The 21,671-nt window shown below is 36.5% G+C and overlaps 1 protein-coding gene across 4 annotated transcripts; it reads right to left on the bottom strand.

Moving 5' to 3' along the window:
• Positions 1-4,312: 4,312 nt before the first annotated feature.
• On the bottom strand, positions 4,313-20,883 carry LOC141652495 (stromal processing peptidase, chloroplastic). Of its 4 annotated transcripts, none has more exons than XM_074460002.1 (26): positions 20,563-20,883; positions 20,191-20,469; positions 18,934-19,177; positions 17,647-17,894; positions 16,864-17,062; positions 16,677-16,724; positions 16,444-16,551; positions 16,156-16,344; positions 15,764-16,057; positions 15,447-15,548; positions 14,831-14,965; positions 14,502-14,726; positions 13,600-13,803; positions 13,341-13,508; positions 12,725-12,874; positions 12,240-12,377; positions 11,440-11,667; positions 11,191-11,340; positions 10,920-11,022; positions 8,757-8,880; positions 7,759-7,879; positions 7,576-7,656; positions 7,005-7,106; positions 6,723-6,873; positions 4,815-4,952; positions 4,313-4,628 (listed from the first exon to the last, which is right to left on the bottom strand). In XM_074460002.1, the coding sequence occupies exons 2-25, from the start codon at positions 20,397-20,399 to the stop codon at positions 4,870-4,872; spliced, it is 3,804 nt and encodes a 1,267-aa protein (XP_074316103.1). In that variant the 5' UTR covers positions 20,400-20,469; positions 20,563-20,883; the 3' UTR covers positions 4,313-4,628; positions 4,815-4,869. The 4 variants fall into 4 exon arrangements, with proteins under 4 accessions (XP_074316103.1, XP_074316104.1, XP_074316101.1 ...); XM_074460003.1 differs by having other exon boundaries at positions 4,313-4,526; positions 20,563-20,769; XM_074460000.1 differs by having other exon boundaries at positions 4,815-4,967; positions 20,563-20,769.
• Positions 20,884-21,671: the final 788 nt, after the last annotated feature.

Here is a 21,671-nt window from a genome sequence, read left to right on the forward strand (position 1 = left end):
CTTGATATAAAAACAAAATACTTTTAGTTTTTAATTCGAATTTAGAGGACCTTAGTAAATTGTTTTTTTTTTATAACTTTGTTTCTGTAAAAAAAAAATACAATATAGTTAAAAGGCTACTTAAATAATCTAATTTTAATTCACATGTCATTTTTATATTGGTTAATATTAAGGCTACATCATACTTATTTATTAAAATTCTTCATAAGATTTACTAATATTTTTTGATGGAAATCATAATACCGATCATGATTTAAATTATAAAACTTAATTAACAATTTACTCTCATCATTTAAATCATACAATTTGTCCATCTAACTCTTCATTAACCATAGAGATAGTAGTTAAAAGGTCTTATATTTAGTAAATACAAAGTCTAATAATTTGGATTATAAAGCTACTAATAATATTTTTTAGTGGAAACCATAAGATCATGTGCTAAATTACAAAAATAAATTAAGAATTTACTCTCATTATTTAAAATTTAAATCTTAAAATTTATCCATATAATTCCTCAATAGTAATAAAAATAGTAGTTAAAAAGTCTTATATGTGGTAAATGAAAAATCCAATAACTTGGATTATGAAGCTTCACAATTTCTCATATTGTTACTTTTGATTTATTTCAAAACCATCTTAAATATTGTAATTAACACACTGGCGAAAAAGTGAAAACTAAGGTGTATATGTGAATGTGATTCAAACGTTCATAGTCTTCTTAAAAGTACTCCATATTTCTATCTTTTAAGATTTTAAAATTTTAAATGTTTAATAAGTTGTATAGTTAGTTTTGTAATTAAGATGATGCTTATTTAATTTTAATTTTAATTTTAACTATCTCAATTTGCAGATTAATGATTGTGAGGAGGCTATTAAAAAGTGGAGATTACATATTTGGATCTAAATTTGAAAAACGAAAACATATTTTTTACTGTTTTAGCTGGCTTACAAAGCATCACCATTCATCATCGGCGAGATTCTCTATTTTACATGTATATTTTTGATAAACAGTATAGATTTTGAGGAAAAGTTAAATTAATAGTATCTATTTAACTTTCTTAAAAACCTATCAGATATGTAACCGCGATCTTGGAGTGCTTTGTTTATCGATCTAACAACGCAACCGTTTTTAGCTTAATTATTTATGACGTACATCATAAATACATAAAAATAACAAATTTGTAAAAAATTTAAACAAACATTTATAGTTATAAAATTAGCTACATTAAAGTGTTGACTACAAAATATTCATGAATAATATTAACATGTATTAAAATATATGGAAATGAAATTCAAATGAAAACTTCTATCTATATTACTATGATCATGAAAAATAATGTAAAAGAAGTAAATATTTACAAATGTTTGGTTTATAGCTTATTCGCGATAAAAAAAATTTACATTTTAGTTACAGATGGACGTCAACAAAAGCAAATAAATGGGACAAATAGAACAAGTCCGCGATTTTCGCGGGTGCAAACTTAGTTTTAGGTTAATTTTGTTAGACTAATCTATATAAGACAAATAAAAGTCACGCCACATCATTCTAATTTTTACTAAATCTATACAATATAATTAAAAATTGACCTAAAGCATAAAAATTATTTCACGTGCCACTTTTACCATTAATTTGTATTTAGTATTTGATTATAATACAACATTGATGGATAATTTTTACTCCAAAAAAAATATATTGAATGATAATTGAATTAGTGACCGACAAAAAATAATAAAAGGCATATTTGTATTGGTGTTTGTCAATTATAAATCATTTTTTTATATAAAAAAAACGTATCATGTATAGATTTTTTTATAAGGAAAAAATGTTGAAACAAGCATTAAACATCAAATATATTTTAGAATTTTATTTTTAGAATATATTTTATGGATAATCATCATTTATTTTCTTCAGCGTTTATAGTTCTCACCATATTATTTCAAGATAATGTTAACTATTCAGTCTACCTTGAATTGGAGTTCGCAAATAAAAATATACATATTTCTATTTTGAAAATCTTTTTTAGGTCGAATTAAGTACATAACTCAACTATTTTTGATGAAAGGACAATAATAGGCAAAAAATGACCGAGATAGATGGAGTATAATAATAAAATGGAATAAGAAAATCGAAGACAACAACAACAATAACAATATTTGTGGCAAAATATTAATAAATATAGAAATATTCGTGACAAAATACTAATAATCTGTAGCAAAAGTTTAGTATTTTGTGGACATTTACATAACACAAATATATTTTGACAATATATATATATGTATTGATTAATACTTTTTTTTTTCTTACGAGAGCCTTTTGTCTCATAGACAATGTGATTGAGCTTGTATAACACCACTAATGTAACAATATAGTTAAAACCGTGAATTGCACGGGTAATAGAACTAGTTATCCTTAAAAAAGGGAAGATTTGGAAAAAATTTCAATTGACGTCATACTGGTGATGGTGATGTAGTATCTAACACCTCACATATATGCTGAGAAAAGTATCTATAGGCGGAAAAGGAGAACAACTTTGATCCTAAGAGAATTAATTTAGGTTGGAATTTAGGACTCTCAGTTACGGGGCCTTTTTGGATTGTAAAATCCACCAAATCGTAGCAAAAAACAAGCAAATCAGAATTATCGACATAATCCTTTAACCCCCAACCATATAAACGGAACGATTATTAATGGGAGGGGAAAAGGAACAACCATTAATAGGGTTATTACTTTCGATTAATACCTGACTCAAACCGGTCGACAGTGATATGTCTAACAAATATCCTTCAACCGAAACCCCTAAAATCTTGTCAATTCTTTCGGTATCTACAAAATAAATAAATAAAACAAATTAATTAATTAAGAGATTGTAGCAGGCAGCAGTAGCGATGGGAATTACCTTTAGGAGTTGATGATGATAACGATGACATTGTTAGTTCGCGAAGGCGGAAAATCGAGAGTGTTTGTTTATAGGGAGATGAATGTATTTGGGGGAAGAAGGTTGAACGTGTTTATTGATGATGATAATGATAATCTTTTCAATGAATAGAAGACGGCATCAACCCGATGCTATACATTTGTGTTTAGACCTGGCAAGTGGCAAGTGGCAACAACCCGATGCTATTGACCCGACCCGAAAAACCTGACTCGAGCCCCGAAGTGACCTGAACTATATCACCCGAATTGACCCGACCCGAGCTTCTTGACCCGTAACCGAACCAACCCAAAAATAACCCGATCCGAAACCACCAAACCCGAAAATGACACGACAAAATATAACTCTAATTGAACCGAAAGGACTTGAAATGACCTTTTCTCTGTTATTCATTCATCCGAAAATGACCCGACCTTAAACAACCCCACTCGCTTGACCCGAAATGACCTGTCCCGACCCAAATTAACCCGAAATCAATGAAAGACTCAAACTGACCCGACCCCGAGTTGGCTCGACACGTTAACCCGTTTTGCCAGGTCCTACGACCCACTCATTTGACCACCTCTAACCCACGCTTTATAATCACAGTACTAATAGTCCTTTTTTCTTAGAACATATCGTCATTACCGGAAGTTGAAACTAAACAGAAAATGTTGGAAGAAAACCCGCCACACCACTATTGCGACATGTTAATCCATCACACCTGTTTGACCCAATCAACGGTTTATACCTTAACAACAAGTCAACAACCAATAGAATTTGTTCAACCTTTTCAACTTATTGCCATTCCGCCATTGTTATCCCTAAATTGCTCTCCCATACGATGTACTCCTCATCTCTCTTTTCTACATCATCATTAGTGTTTTCCTTCGTTTTCAACTCACAAGAAGCTACACGGTGATTAAGGTTGTTCATTGCTCCGAATTTCAGTAGTTGAATGAGTAGAGTGAAGTGCTGGTGAGCCATCTCATAAGTACAAGAGAAGAGGGATTGATTAATTGGTTTGGTTTTGGGGGGCGAGGGTTCCGGGCCTCGAAGTGGAAGCACAACCCCACAAAGTCCTTCCTTTTAAAGTTTTTTCGGGAAGAGTGATGTAACACCCCTAATTACCCCGCCAACGTAATTAGGAGTGTCACTCTCTCGGTTATCTGAGATAGTGCATCAAAACTCCAATTAAGCAACATTTATTAAAGTCAAAATTTAATGATTAATATGAAATAAATTATACAAAGTACAATGTCTCAAGTACTACAAGTCTACAACCATTCTAACACAATCTACATCCGCTATCACATGACTACTCCACATAAATGTTGTTCGAGTTTGCATTTTTTCAGTAAGAATAAAATTTTACGATCAACCATGTGTATTCGTCGAGCTTAAAAAGAATAAAATTTTATTGAAGGTTCAAGAAATTTTATGAGGATTACAAAAACAAATATACACCAAGTATATAAAACTTGGAAAATGAATAACTAAAACTATGAAATGTGTAGTATTTCCTTCGGCTCGAAACATACTTCCTTTGGTCTCGAGCCTTAATGTACATAACAAGATATTCGTTCATGATCAACTTCAACTGACCTTCAATTCCTGGAAAACCGAAACCTTAATTTTTACCTCATCAGCATTTGCTAAGACAACTTCCATAGAACACCTGGTCACCTACACCGCTAGAGGGTGTACACGGTATGCCTACAAATATTTAGTTGACCACAACAACGGGGCCAATAGAATAATTATGAGAAAAAAAAACACTAACATAATGCAATTAGTATAAAAAATATTTTTAAACCATCGTAATGTTATGCTTTTAATCTCATGACTACCCTTAACGAAATCATAACAGACGTGTATTATGTTAGATCACCAAATACACACCTTAATGCATCGAAATAATTTTGCCAGTTGAATCAGCTGAATTGTTCACTGAACTTCAGGTAGTAGGCCTAGTCATTGTAGACAAGCCGCGACCCGCAGGCATGAGTCCTTGAATTCCTTCAATTGACTCTTCAACCTCTACAGAAGCAACACCTATGAATCAAATAAATATCTCTCACTGGCTTTATAATGAAGGGAACGCATGTAAAATGCGCACAGAAAAAACAGGGATTCAATCATTCAAATAAAGGAACCCAATTGCTAAATCCAACACGTCATTTTACTCAATCCAACACAATTTGCCTGTTTTTTCCACTATTACCCTTCATTTAAAAGAAAAAGAAAAAAAGAAAAAAAAAATTAACAAACACCCAAATCCCAATCCCGACAACCCCAATCACCCTCCACCAGCACCGGCCGCCTACCCTCGGCGCCGACCTCCTTATCCCCGCCGTCAACTTCATCCCAACCCTGCCGTCTATTCAACACCTTCGTTGCGCCCGAAGATAGATTGAATGATGATTGCGTCTGAGTCAAGGCGGCGATAATGGTGGACAGAGGGTGCTCGGGGCAGGGATGTGGGCTAGAAGGGATGATCGGCGCGGGTATGGGGCGGTCAGGGGTGGTCGGTGGTGGCAGGGGTGGGGAAGGGTTGTTGACTTTTTGGGGTGCGAAATGAGAGGAGTAAATTCGGAATAAGATGAAAAAATGTGCGGGATTTAGCACGTCCCTAAAGGAATCTGCTAACAAGCAGACATTCTCTTGCCTATTCGAGACATATATGGGGAGATTTTCTTATATTTTTGGGGAAGACAAACCAAGACATCTATAAAGGCAACACGTAGGTGGTTGTAAGACTTGTAACTTAACAAAGCTGGTTCACTATGGTCGATTCAATCAAAGCTGCCCTGAAACTCAAATTAACTGAGCTCAATGCAAAAAGACCCAAATCCTATCACTGAAACTCGGAGTGAACTGCGATGTGAGGAAGAAGGAGCCTGCCAAAGGGACGTGGCCGATATTCGCAACGGACACCCGGTGTGTGTTGTAGGTAAGCCATCCGGCTGTACGGTGGTACGCGTAAAAGTGGATGCTAGCTGGAACCAGACTTTTGAGGCGGCTTTCGGGTGGATTGCTTATGATGGCACGGGGCAGGAAATAGGTCGTAGACAAGTACGCACCAGAGCTGAATCACCGATACAAGCTGAAGCCCTGGGGGTTCGGGATATCGTGGAGTGGGCATGTGAAGAGCAGATTTTACATCTGGATATCTCGTCGAACTGCTTGCAACTTATCAGCCAAATAGCAGGAGTGGACAAGGATAATCACAAGATCGCAGGGCTCTTGGAAGACCTTAGGGGTTCTTTTAGTTTCTTTCACTGTTTATGTTTCAATTTTATTCCGAGGCAGATGAATGGCATTGCGCATAACCTTGCTAAGCAAGCCATGAAACTGTAGAACCTTCTTTTACAGCTGACAAAAAAAAAAAAAAAAAAAAAAAAGAAAAAAAAAAAAAAGAAACTCGGCTTGCATAATCCCGGTAGTTCGCTTTTGTTTTTCCAGTATAACAATGTAGATTCATAGGGATTCAAATTCTCGAGTTTGTGACTTGCTGCGATGATATTAAACTTCCGGGTTTCAAGTTTGTATCCTACTACAGAGTATCATATACTCGCATATTAATGTAGAATGATTTACTGATTGTTGCAAGCGAGAGTACGAACCCTAATGAGTCCGATCGATCAATTAAGCTTGGTTCGGCCCATTTACTCCCCTATAGAGACAAGGGGTTTACTGTCAAGCAACTCTAGCGTGCTTATAAAAAGGCTTCCTGAACATTTAATGGGTCAAACTCTAAATTGACACATTCGTGATACAATAAAACAAAATAAATCCAGATCTAATCACCTGAAATATCATCTCCGGCTTGAGCTCCAGCAACCCCAATGCAAGAAAACAAAGAATCTTCGTCCACCTTCAACTGCTCATACGCAAAATATACATCCTCTATTGTGGCAGACTCGTAGAGGAAAATCAGATCTTTTATGCAAGTTAAGTCCTAGTAGAGAGAAGGGATATATTAGATCTTAAAGATGCCAGCAAGTGAAAAGGCATACAAGCTGTAAATGAGCATAAAGACAACAAGAAGAAACCAAAGGAGAAATAATCTTAGAAGGCAATCCATGTTACCTTCCTTGGAACAGAATCCGCTTGTAAATGGGCTAGCAGCCCAAGCCAGTACGCATTTGCCTTTATCTCAGCTTCATGTTTCATCAATAATGTCCTCTTTGCCTGCAGATTAGACCACAAATATGTTTTATCAGACGACGATATCATAAGTCAAATACTAACAAAAGCAGCCACCATATGGAAGATATAACCAAAGGGCTAAGACAAGCAGAAACTACAAGCTAGCCTGACCAAAATAAAGGATAGACTAGGGTAAAAGAAGATGCTATTCTTCAAATTATCCAGGTTGTTCTGAGAATCCGAGGACATGGCATGCAGAATGAGACGGGCAATGGTAAACTTCAATCATGAGTGGTAACAGATTTGTCATCTTAATGTCATCTTAAGTATGCCAATAGAATATTTTCATACTAATACGAGCATGCTTTGTACAAAGAAACAATGCTGGATAAGTAAAAGTGTGGAACTAGCAACAACAGAAGCTGTCGTTAAAAGAAAAATAGAAAGATAAATACTACGAGTGCTATATTTTGCGACCGACAAACTTTCCCAGATTTGCAATTGTACTAACCCTGTCAAGCTCCCTTGGAGCAATTTTGTTGCTATGCAGGCCTCTGAGAACATTCTTGCAAGCATCAACTGCTTTATGTACCTGACCATTCTGGTGATTAGATGTGGGGGTAAATAACTAAAAAAAAACAATGACAAAATAAAGTTGGGAGTACAGGATTCAAGCTTCAAACATAGTGCACACCTTTCCTGGGGTCGATGTCACTGATATCACATACCACCCAAAGTTTAGCCTATCAAATAAGTTTAACTCGAAAGATACATCATATGTCAATCCCAGAGAATCCCTAACTGTAGTGAAAAGCCTGCAACAAGAAAGCAAACAGGATTTAAATTAAAAAATAAAAAAATAAAAATAAAAAACAACCTCTTGCATCACAACTCGCAAAAAGAATGGACACAAACAAGTGTAGTTAACTCAGAGCCACATATATTAGAGGGCTCCGCCATGTAATAAAAGAACGGTAATACATCGACATGTACCAATTCTGCAAAAGAGAGAGATCTTTGCCAGCCACTGCCTGTGGATAACAATAGTTTCATATGACAATTCTTTGTGAACTTTTAACACTGGTTAATGCATCAAACGTGCAGAAAAAGGTAATAAATCCCCAAATTGCCTTTAACGATCACTCAATCATTTTCGAACCACCAAGAGCCGTTTGAGGGACCAGGATCAGAAGAATATCATCCATCAATAATGAAAGAAACATGAGCATGTTGTTTCTACTTTGACACAATATAATACATGAAATGCTTTAAGGGCTCGATTTCCATAAGTGAATGGAGCATATAATGGTGGCAACTGGCAAGTTTGGAGGCTTTATGTGGCACTTGCAGTATAGTACAAGGCACAAAAATTTAGCGTCAGTCAGATTGTTGACAAAGGGGTCTACATAAATAAAAATAAAAGTTCACTCCCATACAAAAAATGAAAAGTTTTTGCCTTAGAGATCCCAAATTATTACCACAGCCAGAAGCATCTGCCAGTGCATTAATCTAGTGAAGTACTAAAATATTACAGTAAAAGGGGTTAAAAGTACTTCATAATGACAGGCTGACAGCAACTTTACCCATAGTAGCCATACACTTTAAACCAAACTCTCCAGTGTGTGAACAATAAGATACCAATGAATTGAAAGTGAAACTATAAATTTTCACAAATAACATTAGCTCAGTTACCTGGAATTGATAACTTCTGCCAATAACCCCATCGTGATGCCAAAGAAGAGAGGGTGGCCTTGAATTTTGCTTTGCAGTTTATTCGAGCCATCCAGTGATGGTACCATAGATTTTGTTTGCTCAACTAGAAAAAACAATAACAACAGCAGTTCAGCTGTCTGATTGATATCCTAAGTCAAAATGTCGTATCTTCGAACAAAGATTCATTAGCAAGTTCTTTGTGACTTCTAGTATATAACATGGCCAAAGCTATGCATAGGAAATGCAAGTTTTGAAGCACAAAGAGTATCAAACATAAAAAATGTAAGTTAAGCAGTCATGCCTATCAACAGCAAGGACATACTGGACTGAATTGAATTTTAAAAAATAATCTATCAGTCGACAACATATGATCCAGAGCATGGAACAAAACCTTTGTGCCAGTTGCTAGTGCGGTAAAGATCACAAATCGTGGTAGCATTCTATAACGCAGTGGCAAGCTCAATGGTGTGGTTTATTGCAGCTTGTTTAGTATCGGTCATACACACGCCTTTATCATCACTTGAAAGCACCCTATTACTCCCTCCACACACCTATTTTCACCCAATTTCAATAAAATACTCCTAACATATATTAGAGAAATGGGGTGAAAGCTTGTGTGTGGAGCAGGGGCGAACCCACGTTGATCAATCATGTAGCAAATGCTACACCATTAAAGGAAAAAGTTGCGAGAAATTGAAATTTTGCTACACCATACTACTCTGTTTTCATCTCCTTCCACTAATTCACCGCCATAATTCATTCCTTCACTCTCCCTACACTAATTCCAATGCATAGCATTACTATTCTCTCTTCCATGCCTAGAGGTAAGAAAAGAGTATTAAATACTCTTGTGTAATTATTTAGCACGACTGTACGAGTATTAGTATGGTATAGTAAACACCCATTATTTATTCCTATTTTTTTTTTTGAAATCCATTTATTCCTATTTCTAGATACCAGAATTGATAAATATTTGTTAAATTGATTATGTATTGAGTTAAAAATAATTGTTGTGTAAGATCGTCTTATAGTATAAAACGATTTTTATATAAAGTACTCCGTATATAAAAACACTCATTTACTGTAACTAATAAATGAGAGTGTAAACGAAAAAAAGAACTGCATCTAGCTTATAATCTCTAACATTGCAATAGCATCATCGAAATAAATAATTGTAAATAAATCTCGAAGAATAAAATTTTAACGGAAAAAAATGTATAAACGGGCAAAAATCAACTCCGAATGACTTCGTGAAAAATGTGTAAACTCATACTACTATAGATTATTTTGAGATAGAAATTAGTTTTTAAGATAAAGTATATGAATTGTTTTATACGGAGTTAGGAATGTCAGCGGAGAAGGGTAGAGCTTTGGCGGGTGGTGGGGCGTGTGCGGGTACGAAAATTGTACCCGCCATGGATAATGGGGCGGAGATGGATTTTGCATCTTACTCACCACATACCCGCCTACTCGTCAATCATTAAAAAAATTATTATGATTATGAGGACTTTTTAAAATCTTATTTAGTTATAATTAAGATATAATGCTAATAATAGCTATATTGTAAAGTTTTTTACTTTCTTCTTTGGTGAAAAACTAACCTTATAAAGTTAAATTCACAAAAAAATGGAAATTAATAGGTGATTAAATCAACTTTTTTGAAAAAATTTATCGAATAAAATTATGGTGCAACGGGTTAATAGGTAAGCAAGGCGGGTACGGTTTCATATTTTCACCCGTTGGGACGGGAATAGTTTTGGAAACTTGTACCCGCCACGGATGGTGGAGCGGGCATGGGAGACCTACCACCGCCCCGCCCCAATTAATGACATCCCTATACGGAGAACTTGTTATTATTCCGTATAAGCAAGGATGATTAGTGCATGTTTAGTTACTGCTTGATTTTGCTACACCAAAGAAATTTTCCTCGGTCCGCCCCTGGTGTGGAGGGAGTAATATTTAAGAATACAACAGGTTTTTGCTCATATAATTTAGCTTGTTTTTGTTTCAAATGAAGATATCAATATCAAAATGTGCACGGTGCACAACAAGAACAAGCACACCAAAGGCATTCACCGCCACAAAATTTGCTAAAATAATAGAAAAATGACAAATTATAAGGTTCAAATGACAAGAACTCACTTGATTCAAAAAGATCCACCCCATCAACAGTAAGGCCCCATCTGTTTGGTGCAGGGCCAGCAATATAGGCACAAGCTCTTTCATCCGTGTCTTTTAGAAAGACCTGCAAATTTTGACAAAACCCACATGACTTCAGTAGACTCATTTTTAGAGGACCCGCAATTAGATGTCGAAGGCAAAACGCTAACTCGTCACATGAGAGCTCAGCTTCAAAAGCTATGTCTAATAGTCTGGGGACTATTAACAATACCAACACGTGCTCTTCGTTTACCTGCTGAAATTGCATATCAGATGGTGGACGGAAAGTAATTGGGTCAATAATAAGCTCCTTATCAAAATCACGAGCTGTGCTAACTGTCCCAAGGTAATCAAGAATGCAAGATTCAATTTCCTCCTCTGAGAAGTCTCCAACAATGCTGACCTGACCATTCAGAAAAAACAATAACTTGATTAACTTCATATAAAAGATGCTTTAATTTTTTTTTAAAAAGGAAAAAAAAAAAAGGTGTTAGGAAATTACCTCCATGTTACCACCCACAAACTGATTCATTACAGCCTCTTTCACAGACTGCAATGTTAATTTCTGCAATGACTCGGGCGTGGGCTCGACAAAACGTTCATCGCCATTTAACATAGCAACCATAAGCTTATGAGCTGTAGATCGCTCTAAACTTTTAGGAATTGACCGATAGTATGACAAGTACAGCTGTCTTGCTCTATCAAATGCATCATCCAGCCATACACTATGCTGAAAATCCAAAAAGAACATTTTGGAATGAAAAAGATCATGAATTTCAAAACAAAGAACAGGCTACATCAATTTACCAGCACGCCAAATTATCAACAATTACACACCAGATCTAACCACCATATACCATCAAATGAGCACTTACAGTTTTGCATCATCGTATGTACATCAAATTCGAATTTGAAATTTCTAAGAGAATCTCTGATTAGAGAACATTTACCAAAATGTCCAAAGTTCCAAACACACACGAAACCCAATAGTGTAGTTCTGAATCTACTAAAGAGAAAAAAAATCAAGATAATACATTATAATCTTTTTAATATACAGGGCTCAATTGAAATAGATCGGTCTATTTTGGCAACCTAAATTGACTAGAAAATTTAGCAATAGAAGTGATAATCAGTGCAGCAGAGAGCGCTCTTAATGCCGTCAATGTCAAAAGTAAAAAATGAAATGTCTTCAGAGCATGTAACCATGCTTTTAATAGCATAAAATCAGGTAACACATTGCACTCAAATCACAAGGATCTTCCACAAATCTACGCTAAGAAGACTATGAGCTATTGTAAGTACCTCAAGAACCATGTGCAACAACTGGAAAGCAGCGCGCATTCCATTATCTCTCAATGTAAAACGAAATTCCATACAGATAAACTCCTCTGTGGATTCCAGAGAGCAGTTTATCAAATGATTCACACAGAAAAGCTCAACCTGCCAGAAGCATGGAAAATTAGAGTAATTAGTACAAGCTTAGAAAGGCAAACCTAATAACTTAACATATGGTGGTATATGACGTAGTGCAAACACCTTATCAAACACATATATTACTCATAAAGATCACTAAAACCCTAGGAATGTCGTCAAAAAGAGGTGCACAAAATTTCACTAGCAACTTACGAATCCAATCCCCTGTCACTCAAACAAAAGATAGGCTTTTGCTAATATTCTCACTTGCAAACTGCAACTAAGTTTTAAAACTACAGTAAAGCAGTGTAGACTATAACACCACCTATATCATCCAAGGATTTAAACAAACCACATAAATAGATGAACTTCACCTGCTCTCTTGAAAAGTTTCCAACACGGCCACCCTCACTGAGAGTCCGGACTCCAACTACAACAGAGCCTTTCTCATTTGAGCTCTCAACAGCTCGTCCACCACCAACTATGAGCCGCATGACACCACTCTGGCTTTCATGTCTGGAGATCTACAATGACAATAGAGTTGATCACGTCAAAAGTGAAAAGGACAAACATAATAGTCAAGACACAAAGCGTGGGGGAAGGCCACCACAAGGTTGAGCTAAAATCACTCCGTGCAGTATTGCATCTTCCTCAATTTTCAATGATAAAGAACCGAAAAGCAGGTGTTTGTTTCTTTTCTGAACAGTAAATTTAAATGACAGCCCTAGAACATGGTATTAAATATCGGTTAAAGACATGATCTCGAAATCAGTTGTCAGCCATTACTCCATAAAGCAGTTGATACTACCGCCTCAAATTGTGCTAACAGAACCTTCCAATCCTTACCTGGTTGCAATGCGGAGTGGTGGACGATATCTAATACCATGACCAGAACATATACAAGAAATACTCAGGAGATATAGGAAAGCTACACAGTTAATGAACCTTCTGGTACAATCATGCTAGAGAGGCGAACAGAGCTAGGAATACCTTGTAATTTACTGAAATACCATTGGAAAGACGGCGCTGAGTAATCCCTGTCTCTTTGTCAAACGATTTAGTTCCATGTTCTGCTACCACTGGTAAGAACATGGGGTTGCGTTGCAATCTTAATTCATTTAGCTCTGATGAATTTATAAGGTCCTTCGGCACCTCAAGCTAGAAAACACATCCAATAAGTAAGTAAATGTTAAAAACTGAAACATAAAACAAATTTAATAAGAAAAACTCTAATTTTCACTCATCGCACCTCTGGTTCAGCCTCAATAGGTTGCTCCAATCCTGCTCTTATGGCTTCGGAAATCTCAGTCGGGGATATTTTGAAATCAGTTTCACCAGAACCGTCATTATGTACTTTCTTAGGGACGCATGCAACAATTGCTGCAGGAGCAGGGGCAGTTGATTTGCCAAAATCAGAGATGAACTCCAACACTTCCGCGCCAATGGAGTTGACCTTAACACAAAACCAGGAGTTAGTCAGTACACTATTGAAGAATTATACATACCAGAGAGGCAGAGAATATAAAATGCAACTACAGGAGACCATGCAAACAGCAGAATCCTGCATAATTGTCCTCATTAATTACAACAGTGGGTTGGTAGCAATTGGATGATTAATAATCAGCCACAACTCATGTCCGTTAGTCAATTTAATTCAGATAATGTGAAGCTTGCAATATCTAAATCATTTCACTAAAAAACCATGGTATCATAAATTGGCCAAATGTCTATAAATTCAATTTAGAACATAAGACTAACCAATTCCACACATAGGATCACTGACAGCCACAACAAAGAACACAAGCTTAGTTGTGAAGCACTCTCTCTCTCAGCTCTCCGTTTCCCACATGCAAAGTTTAAAATGATGGTGTATCAGGAGGCAACTCATGAGGTCATATAAGCTGCATTGCCTCCCGGTGCCTGGGGAACATTGCCGACCCAGCAAACCTTGGTTTAAGAGACAAGGCTTATATGGCCATAACCACACCTTAACAAACACACATGTGGATGATTTCAATCCTCAAAAAAAAAAAATTCAATGTGGACGATTTCAAAAATTCCCGCACATGTGTTTACTGAGCAAATCAAGAAAATCAATGCAAGGTCAGAAGCATAGTTTAAAATGAATAATTCTCAATACATAGCATATACCTCTTCTTGGGTTACAGTTCCAGCAACAGCCACCAAACACTCATGACCCTGCAGTTGGTCCATCACTTTATGACCCAATGCATCACTTTCCATTACAAAATCCAAATTGTCCACCGATGGTACATTATCAATCATGGCAGCTAAATGTTCACTGTCTTTCAACAAGGCGTCCCTGTAACGAGCTAATTCACCTTTTGTCACGCCAAATTCTTTCAGCCTCCGCACCTGCATACAGAAAGCATTACAACTAGTTTGGTAAGAATGTGATTCATTCAATAAAGGGATAGCAGCTATGGTTATGCAATGAACTAACACATTTAAGCACAAACCTCCTGAACTGCAACTTTAATTGCATCACGCCAATTTTTAGGTTCTGCAGTGACAGTAAGTGTGGTGACAGTACAGCCTTCTCTTCCAGAATCACTGTGGTCCAACTCAATTGCAGTGAAAGGGGGGTTTGAACTCTGCACATTTTCAATAAACTAGCTCAGGCAGGAAAAATAACTATTAAACTGTAATATGAAAAAGAGGAGTGTTAAGCAACGATTTCTTGCGTATGCGTGGATTATCACTTTATAAGTAGCAGACTAATAAGAAACAAAAACATATTAAAGAGATTATATGAAAAAGATGAGTATTAAGCAAGGATTTCTTGCGTATGTGTGGATTATAACTTTATAAGCAGTACTCCTGACGGAATATCTGGGAAAGCAAAGCCACTTTTTTGAAAGTGACAGCGCAATGTAATATGCAATAAATAAAGTCTATTAGCCACGTTCTTCGAGAATTATAACCAAAATAAACTTTGCTCAAACTACTTTAAACTGTAAATGCGTGTTAATATGCGAACCAACTTATGAACATCAGAATTCCATAAATTGGGAAACGTAAGACATACGTTGCAAAAAGATGATAAAACAATAAATATGTTCTCTGATAAAGGACCTTATATCGGGTGTTAATCCTGAAATGTAAGGCAGAAAGAACAATCCTCTTCATAAGTACATTTCGCAAATCACCAAATGTCTTGACCTTACTCACAGGCACCTGTTTCAAATACAAACCACAAGAACGATAATGTCAAAACAAAATGAAAAGCAGGAACAGGTGAGTTACTGATTAGAACATGCACCATTGCATACTTAGGAATAAGCCTTTTGTTGTTGTAATGGTTGGGGGGTAAGAAAAAGTGAAAAACAGAAGCATAATTCAACAAAAATATACTGGCAAATAGTAGATTAGAACATGAGATGCTTGTTTACCTTGCAGAACATATTGAAAGAAAAGTTTTGAAGCAACTCATGCTGAAAAATCTGGGGAGGATCAGGGACACTACCCCTTCCAGGTAGAGACCAATTATGCTGAACAGGTGGCCGTATTGCATGTCTTTCCTTTTTAATAATCTTGGAACCACCTGAGTTTTTTTCTTGAGCAGTTCCCCCGAGCCCAACTGACAACTTTGGCACAAGGAAACTAGCCATAGCACCAAAGGCATTAGTTGTTGAAGGTGGAGAGGCCTCTACTTCTTTCTCCAAACCAGTCTGGCTAAACACAGTCTACAGTTTAAAAACAGTAAAATGAGACCAGCAACTAAGAAGCAGAAATAAACACAATCAAGTTAAAGTTTAAACCAATCCAGACAAAAGTAACTCACCTCTATCTGATAAATTGTCTTGGAGATATTATCTATATCCCCCACAATGTACAAGGTGGCATTTGCTGGAAAGTACCACCGCTCATGAAATTTTCTAATTTTATCAGCATCCCACTTCTTAATCTGCTCCTCTAATCCTATTGGAAACCTTTCACTCAGCTTGTTTTCTGAATGCAAATGCTGCAACAGCTGCATAAATGGCAAGACAAACAAGAGTTATAAATTGGTAACAACTACATTATTATAGAGAAACAAAGGGTATTGGGAAAATGGAAAATCTTCATCCACCTGGCAGTCAACGCGATATTCAATAGTGTTCATCATCTGAAGTTCTGATAATATGGCTCGCCTTTCCTTCTCAACTCTTGATGCAAGAAATTTAGGATGGAAAGCTATCTGAAAAAGAAAAAAACAAGAAGCATTGTTACAAGATCTCTCATACAGCTCCTTGGTTTTGCACCGAAAAACAAGAAGTCCAATCCTAGTCATTCAAGTGATTGCACCACAGTGTCAATTGGTACCTCATTTAATGCATCGAGCACAAAAGGAAGTAGATCACCATCAGCTTCCTGCCAAATACCACGCATACATAGTCAGTTTGTAATGTATATGAAATACACATGAATGTGATCAGTGTAAAAACCAAAAGTCAACCAAAGATTGAACCACTAGAATCAAACAACAAAGACTTGATGAAATGCAACAAACCTTTGCACGAGTTGGAGAATGGATATGAAAGACAGTGTGGTGGAAGTCTGTGTAAGCATTAGATCGTGCTCCTGTCCCAAGCAACTTCTCCCGTTTCTTACTTCCAAGAAATGCAACATGTTCTATCATATGTGCTATCCCCTGCTCATCATCTTCCTCATCGATAGACCCAACATGAACTTCCATATGAGCTTCAAACCTTAGACGAAATAAAATATCTGTAAACATGTATGCCAATACAACGAAAGGAATATATATGAAAGCCTACGCATGACTTATGAACAAACTTCAACTATTCAAGGTTAGCTTCAAGACAAAAAAAAAATGGATCTGAGAACTTAGATTGAGTCAATGAGAGGCTCAAAGTAAATCACTGTCTATGGAAGATCAAAGTGATAACTTCTCGAGGATCTTAGCTTCATAAATAAATAGCATTACGTTTGTCTCTCAGGCTCACTATGAAAAACTAACTCTTAGTTGAAAGAAAAGAAAAAAGTGAGCAAGCTAAATGACTTGTCCCCGGACGACAGTCACAACACTAACTAAACCTTACTCGCGGGTTCTTTTTTCACAGCACAAAGCGAAACCTTCTCGTCAATTACTTATTACAGCGAAACAAAATCATCATTGCAAGGAGTCATACGGCTCGTAGCACCTAAAGTTAAATAAAATATATATAGTGTTCAACAGAAGTAACATAACATTTGCCACGGTAGTAATATGCAGCCAGTTTGACTATCAATCATAATTCTGAAGGGGACACTTGGGCGTAGATGGAAATACCTGTTTGGTGGAACTTTATTGGGCAAAATAATATAGCGCAGTCCATTTTTTAGTTGTCCACGGTATAATTTGGGGTGTGATGGAAGTTCAACATCCAAAAATTCCTCTACCTCTCCCTCTACTCTTCTTACTTCATCCTCCAGATAGTCCAATCCAGGCTTCTCCAACGTTTCTTCGGGCCAACTTGTGCTCACTGCATGTGGTTCATCCGGACCAACAGCGGAGCATTGCGCACGATGTTTCTTCACCTAAAGAATAAACAAACATGACACTAAAAAAGGGATACAAAAAAATTATAAAAAAAAAGGCAACTATCCAGCATTTTCAGCCACTGGAACGCAACTACATCTATGATAAAATTGAACCTTTTCACAAACCGAACAATGAGTCGAGGAGTTTGAGACTAATTTACTAGTAGTCCAAGCATATGATTTGAAATAAGTCTCTCCCCATCCTACCAAAAAAAGGTTTCTCTTTTTCCTTCCCATCCTTTATCATGACTTGTCTAAACTCGTAACATCGATGACCCAATGTAAGTCAAACGAGATAGCCTCATTACAATAACACCATCCCCACCACCGCCCCTAAAACCCCCCAAGTAAAGAACGAATAAATACAATGTTACACAATCATAAACAATAGTGAAACGGACACTATTGTAACACGAATAAATTGTGAATATAGTGCCATAACCCCATTAATGCTTGGAAGTGTTGGAACATCAGCATCAGCAGACACTTTATCGGAACTGGCTGTTCAAGCTGGCGAGTCACTAATAGCTTCATAGTTCACACCATTTAATAGTATCAAAGTATATGTATGTCACCTTTCTTATATCCCACAATCGATCTGACGCCTGACAATTTAGCCACTTTTTTATACAAATGAGATTGGCGTCGGAAGCCATTTTAAAAAAGAATGTGAAACTGAAACAAGTTACTGACATTTGCATGTTTATGCTTTAGTAGGATGGTAAGAACTGCACTGAATGGAAGAAGTTCTACCTTAAAAGCTCTCCTAATAGACCAATATCGCTCTCACTCCTCAGCCAACAGTACCTCTCTTGGCTCTTTTAAGAATACTAATACTAATTCCGGATTCAGCTGCTTTTGTACACTAGGCAGTAACAATATCCACAAGTTGATTCCAAGACAACAGAAGTTCACAAAAAATAGATGCACTAATATCTTTGATAGCAAGTTCATTTATCTCAAGAAACTTAGTATAAAATTACAGGAAATTAGCTCCTGACATGCATACATGAGAGAGAGAGAGATAGGCACTTACGGAAATGCCCTCAGGCAGAATCTTTGACAATGGAAATGTTGATCTGTCAGCTGTAAATCTTGAACTTAAACACTTGGTATATGAACCCCTCCTACGACTAATATGGTTGCAGCACCTGTGCATCCTATCTTCTGAAGGGGTTGCCAACGGCCGCCCCTCTGGAAAAACTGCACCTTTCTGCTTCCACAGGTTATTTCTCATACTAAGTGCAGTAGACGTGCTAGATAGGCCATCGTGTGACCACCTTTCATCCAAAAGAGACAATATTACAGAAATGCACAGTTATCTAATGAATATATATCAAGATAGATAAGCAATGATATTACTTAAATGCCAATGAAAAAGCAAAGGACGATAAATCTTCATGGCGAATAAAAAAGCATCTATAGGCAATTGAATTTGTGTAGTTGGAGTACCAATACACCTAGCTCACAGTTGCACAGTAGAGATGAATACTAAACACTAATTTCTCATTAAGTCCTAACCCTACTTATGTCTGATAATAAGGTTCCTGTCCATGGCACGTACACCACTATACCCAGACAAAGATCATTACTAAATAAACCATATGAAAAATCTGACTAAAGAGTGCACAATAGTTTACATTGACTAAACAAATTTGTTAGCAAAAGGACGTGTGCCTAGGTTGTGTACCATGCGCCTCAGTTCCAATCACCCAGTTTCCTTCCATTTAAAACAAAGTTGTGAATTGCCAAGTAATGAGCTTTTGGTCTTAGAATATGTTCAAGACAACTGCGGTTACGAGCCCCAAAACCAAAGTCCTCCTAGTTTCCTTCCACTAAATTTGGAATTTGAAACAAACTGAAGAGGCGCCATTTATTTCTCATTTATTTTATTTAAAAAATCCGACATTTACTCCAAAGATTACCTCTTCCATTAGGGATTTAGGTCATCACAAACAAAAATTCAATTACGATAACCAATTACACACTATAAACTCCCAATTTTCAACAAGATTCAATCATTCGTAACTGCTTTCACTTTTCCTTTTTTCACTTCCTTTCGAGCTCGACAATTCCCTTATTTCAAATACTAATTTCACCTTTTTCATTGCTATAGCAAAAACACCATTTCTTTGCAACACAACCAGGTATCATAACTAAAACAGCACTTGAACAATAAAAAGATAAGACCGTCTTAGGGTGAGACGGCCTTTTTCCATACTACGGGTCCAATTAAGACGGTCTTAAGCGAAACTAGCTCGTAAGTCAATCAACAACACAGCTATAACCATACCTGCACTTAGAAAATCCAGCAGAAGGCCGACAAATCGACAACCGAGGATAAATTGGGAATTTTCGAGACGACGAACACAACATCCCACCATTAAATTGACTTCTCGAAAACTCGCCACCGGCGTTTCGGTTACTAAACCTCTTATCACTAATATTCAGTTTCGAAACGCCGCCAACAACCGCCGAAGCAGAAGCTAACGTCGCCGCCATTACGAAACTTACCAAAATAACTTAAATTAACTTAATTCAGCCACTATATCACCAAATTCACTCCTCAAACCTGCAAAAAAATCAAAAAAAACGACGAAAGTATAAAGATTAAAGTAATTTTACCGTAATTTAATGAAATTCACGAGAAATTAAAGTAATTTACCGGAGGAGAGAAAGGCAATTGAAGTTGAATTGAAATTAGGGTTTAATTGAGGTTGTTGATTAAATTGAAGGAAGGAAAAGGGGAAAAGAGGACTTCTGGTGGTTGTTCTAAGTTTGGTATTATATATTTACCGGCTATCGATGAACACCATGAATCTTTCAATAATTATCTTTTGGAAACCGGTACTACTAACTACTACTACTAAGTACAAGTAATAAATAATTTTGTTGAAATTATAGTAGTTGATTGTGTGGTTATATCACCGTTAATTTAATTTAATTTTTTAGTGGAGTTATTCGGATGCAGTTTTATTTGGTATATAGTATAAAGTTATTTTAGGGTAAATTATTGTCGGAATGCATGGGTCAATTTGGATTTCGAGTAATGTTAGGTTTAGTAAGTCTTGCTTAAGAACGAGTATCGCCTTAAAATCTTAAAACGGGTCAAATATTACCCACATGATGCTAATAGAGAATGATTTGGTATGTTTTTTTTTTTTGATTAAGAAGGGGGTTAACCCGAAGACCTACAGCGAGTAGAGTCCCAAAAAGAAGAAACAAAAAACAAAATAAAGCTACAAGCAGCCATACAACATCAGACCAAATACAAAGCATTCGACCCTAAAAACTTTATCCCCTCCACGACCTTAACGTTTTCCAATTGTTCATCCAATCTTCTAACGAGTATGGCATTTTGTCTTTCCAAGCTTTACTCCACATCCCCACCCGTAAAACCACTTTGTCTGTCATACATAACCAATTCGGTGCTTTGTTTTCAAAAATGCATTCATTCCTCACCTCCCAAATAAGGGTCACAATAGCAACGAACATAGCCTCCCAAATCCGTCTTTCAAAACCAACAAAAGGGGAGTCATTCCACCATATAAAAGCGTCCTCAATCTCCATGGGGCAAATCCAATTTATACTCCACTCATCACAACAATCCATCCATAACTTCCAAGAATATCGACAGTGAAGGAATAAATGATTAGGGGTTTCCAAAACATCTCGGCAAAAAACACACGTCATCTCATCCCAAGAAAGTGTCTTCCACTTCAAAATCCGATCTTTTGTATTTACTCTCTTCCACAAAATAGCCCATAGAATAAT

Source organism: Silene latifolia, chromosome 4, assembly GCF_048544455.1.
Source record: "Silene latifolia isolate original U9 population chromosome 4, ASM4854445v1, whole genome shotgun sequence".
NCBI lineage: Eukaryota > Viridiplantae > Streptophyta > Magnoliopsida > Caryophyllales > Caryophyllaceae > Silene > Silene latifolia.

Coding starts and splice junctions, on each gene's coding strand:
- LOC141652495 (XM_074460000.1), bottom strand. CDS start 20,399: ATGGCGGCGACGTTAGCTTCTGCTTCGGCGGTTGTTGGCGGCGTTTCG. Junction 17,063..17,646: donor AATAAAGTTCCACCAAACAG/GTATTTCCATCT, acceptor ATTTCGTCTAAG/GTTTGAAGCTCATATGGAAG. Junction 11,668..12,239: donor TGTTGCACATGGTTCTTGAG/GTACTTACAATA, acceptor TTGGATTTTCAG/CATAGTGTATGGCTGGATGA.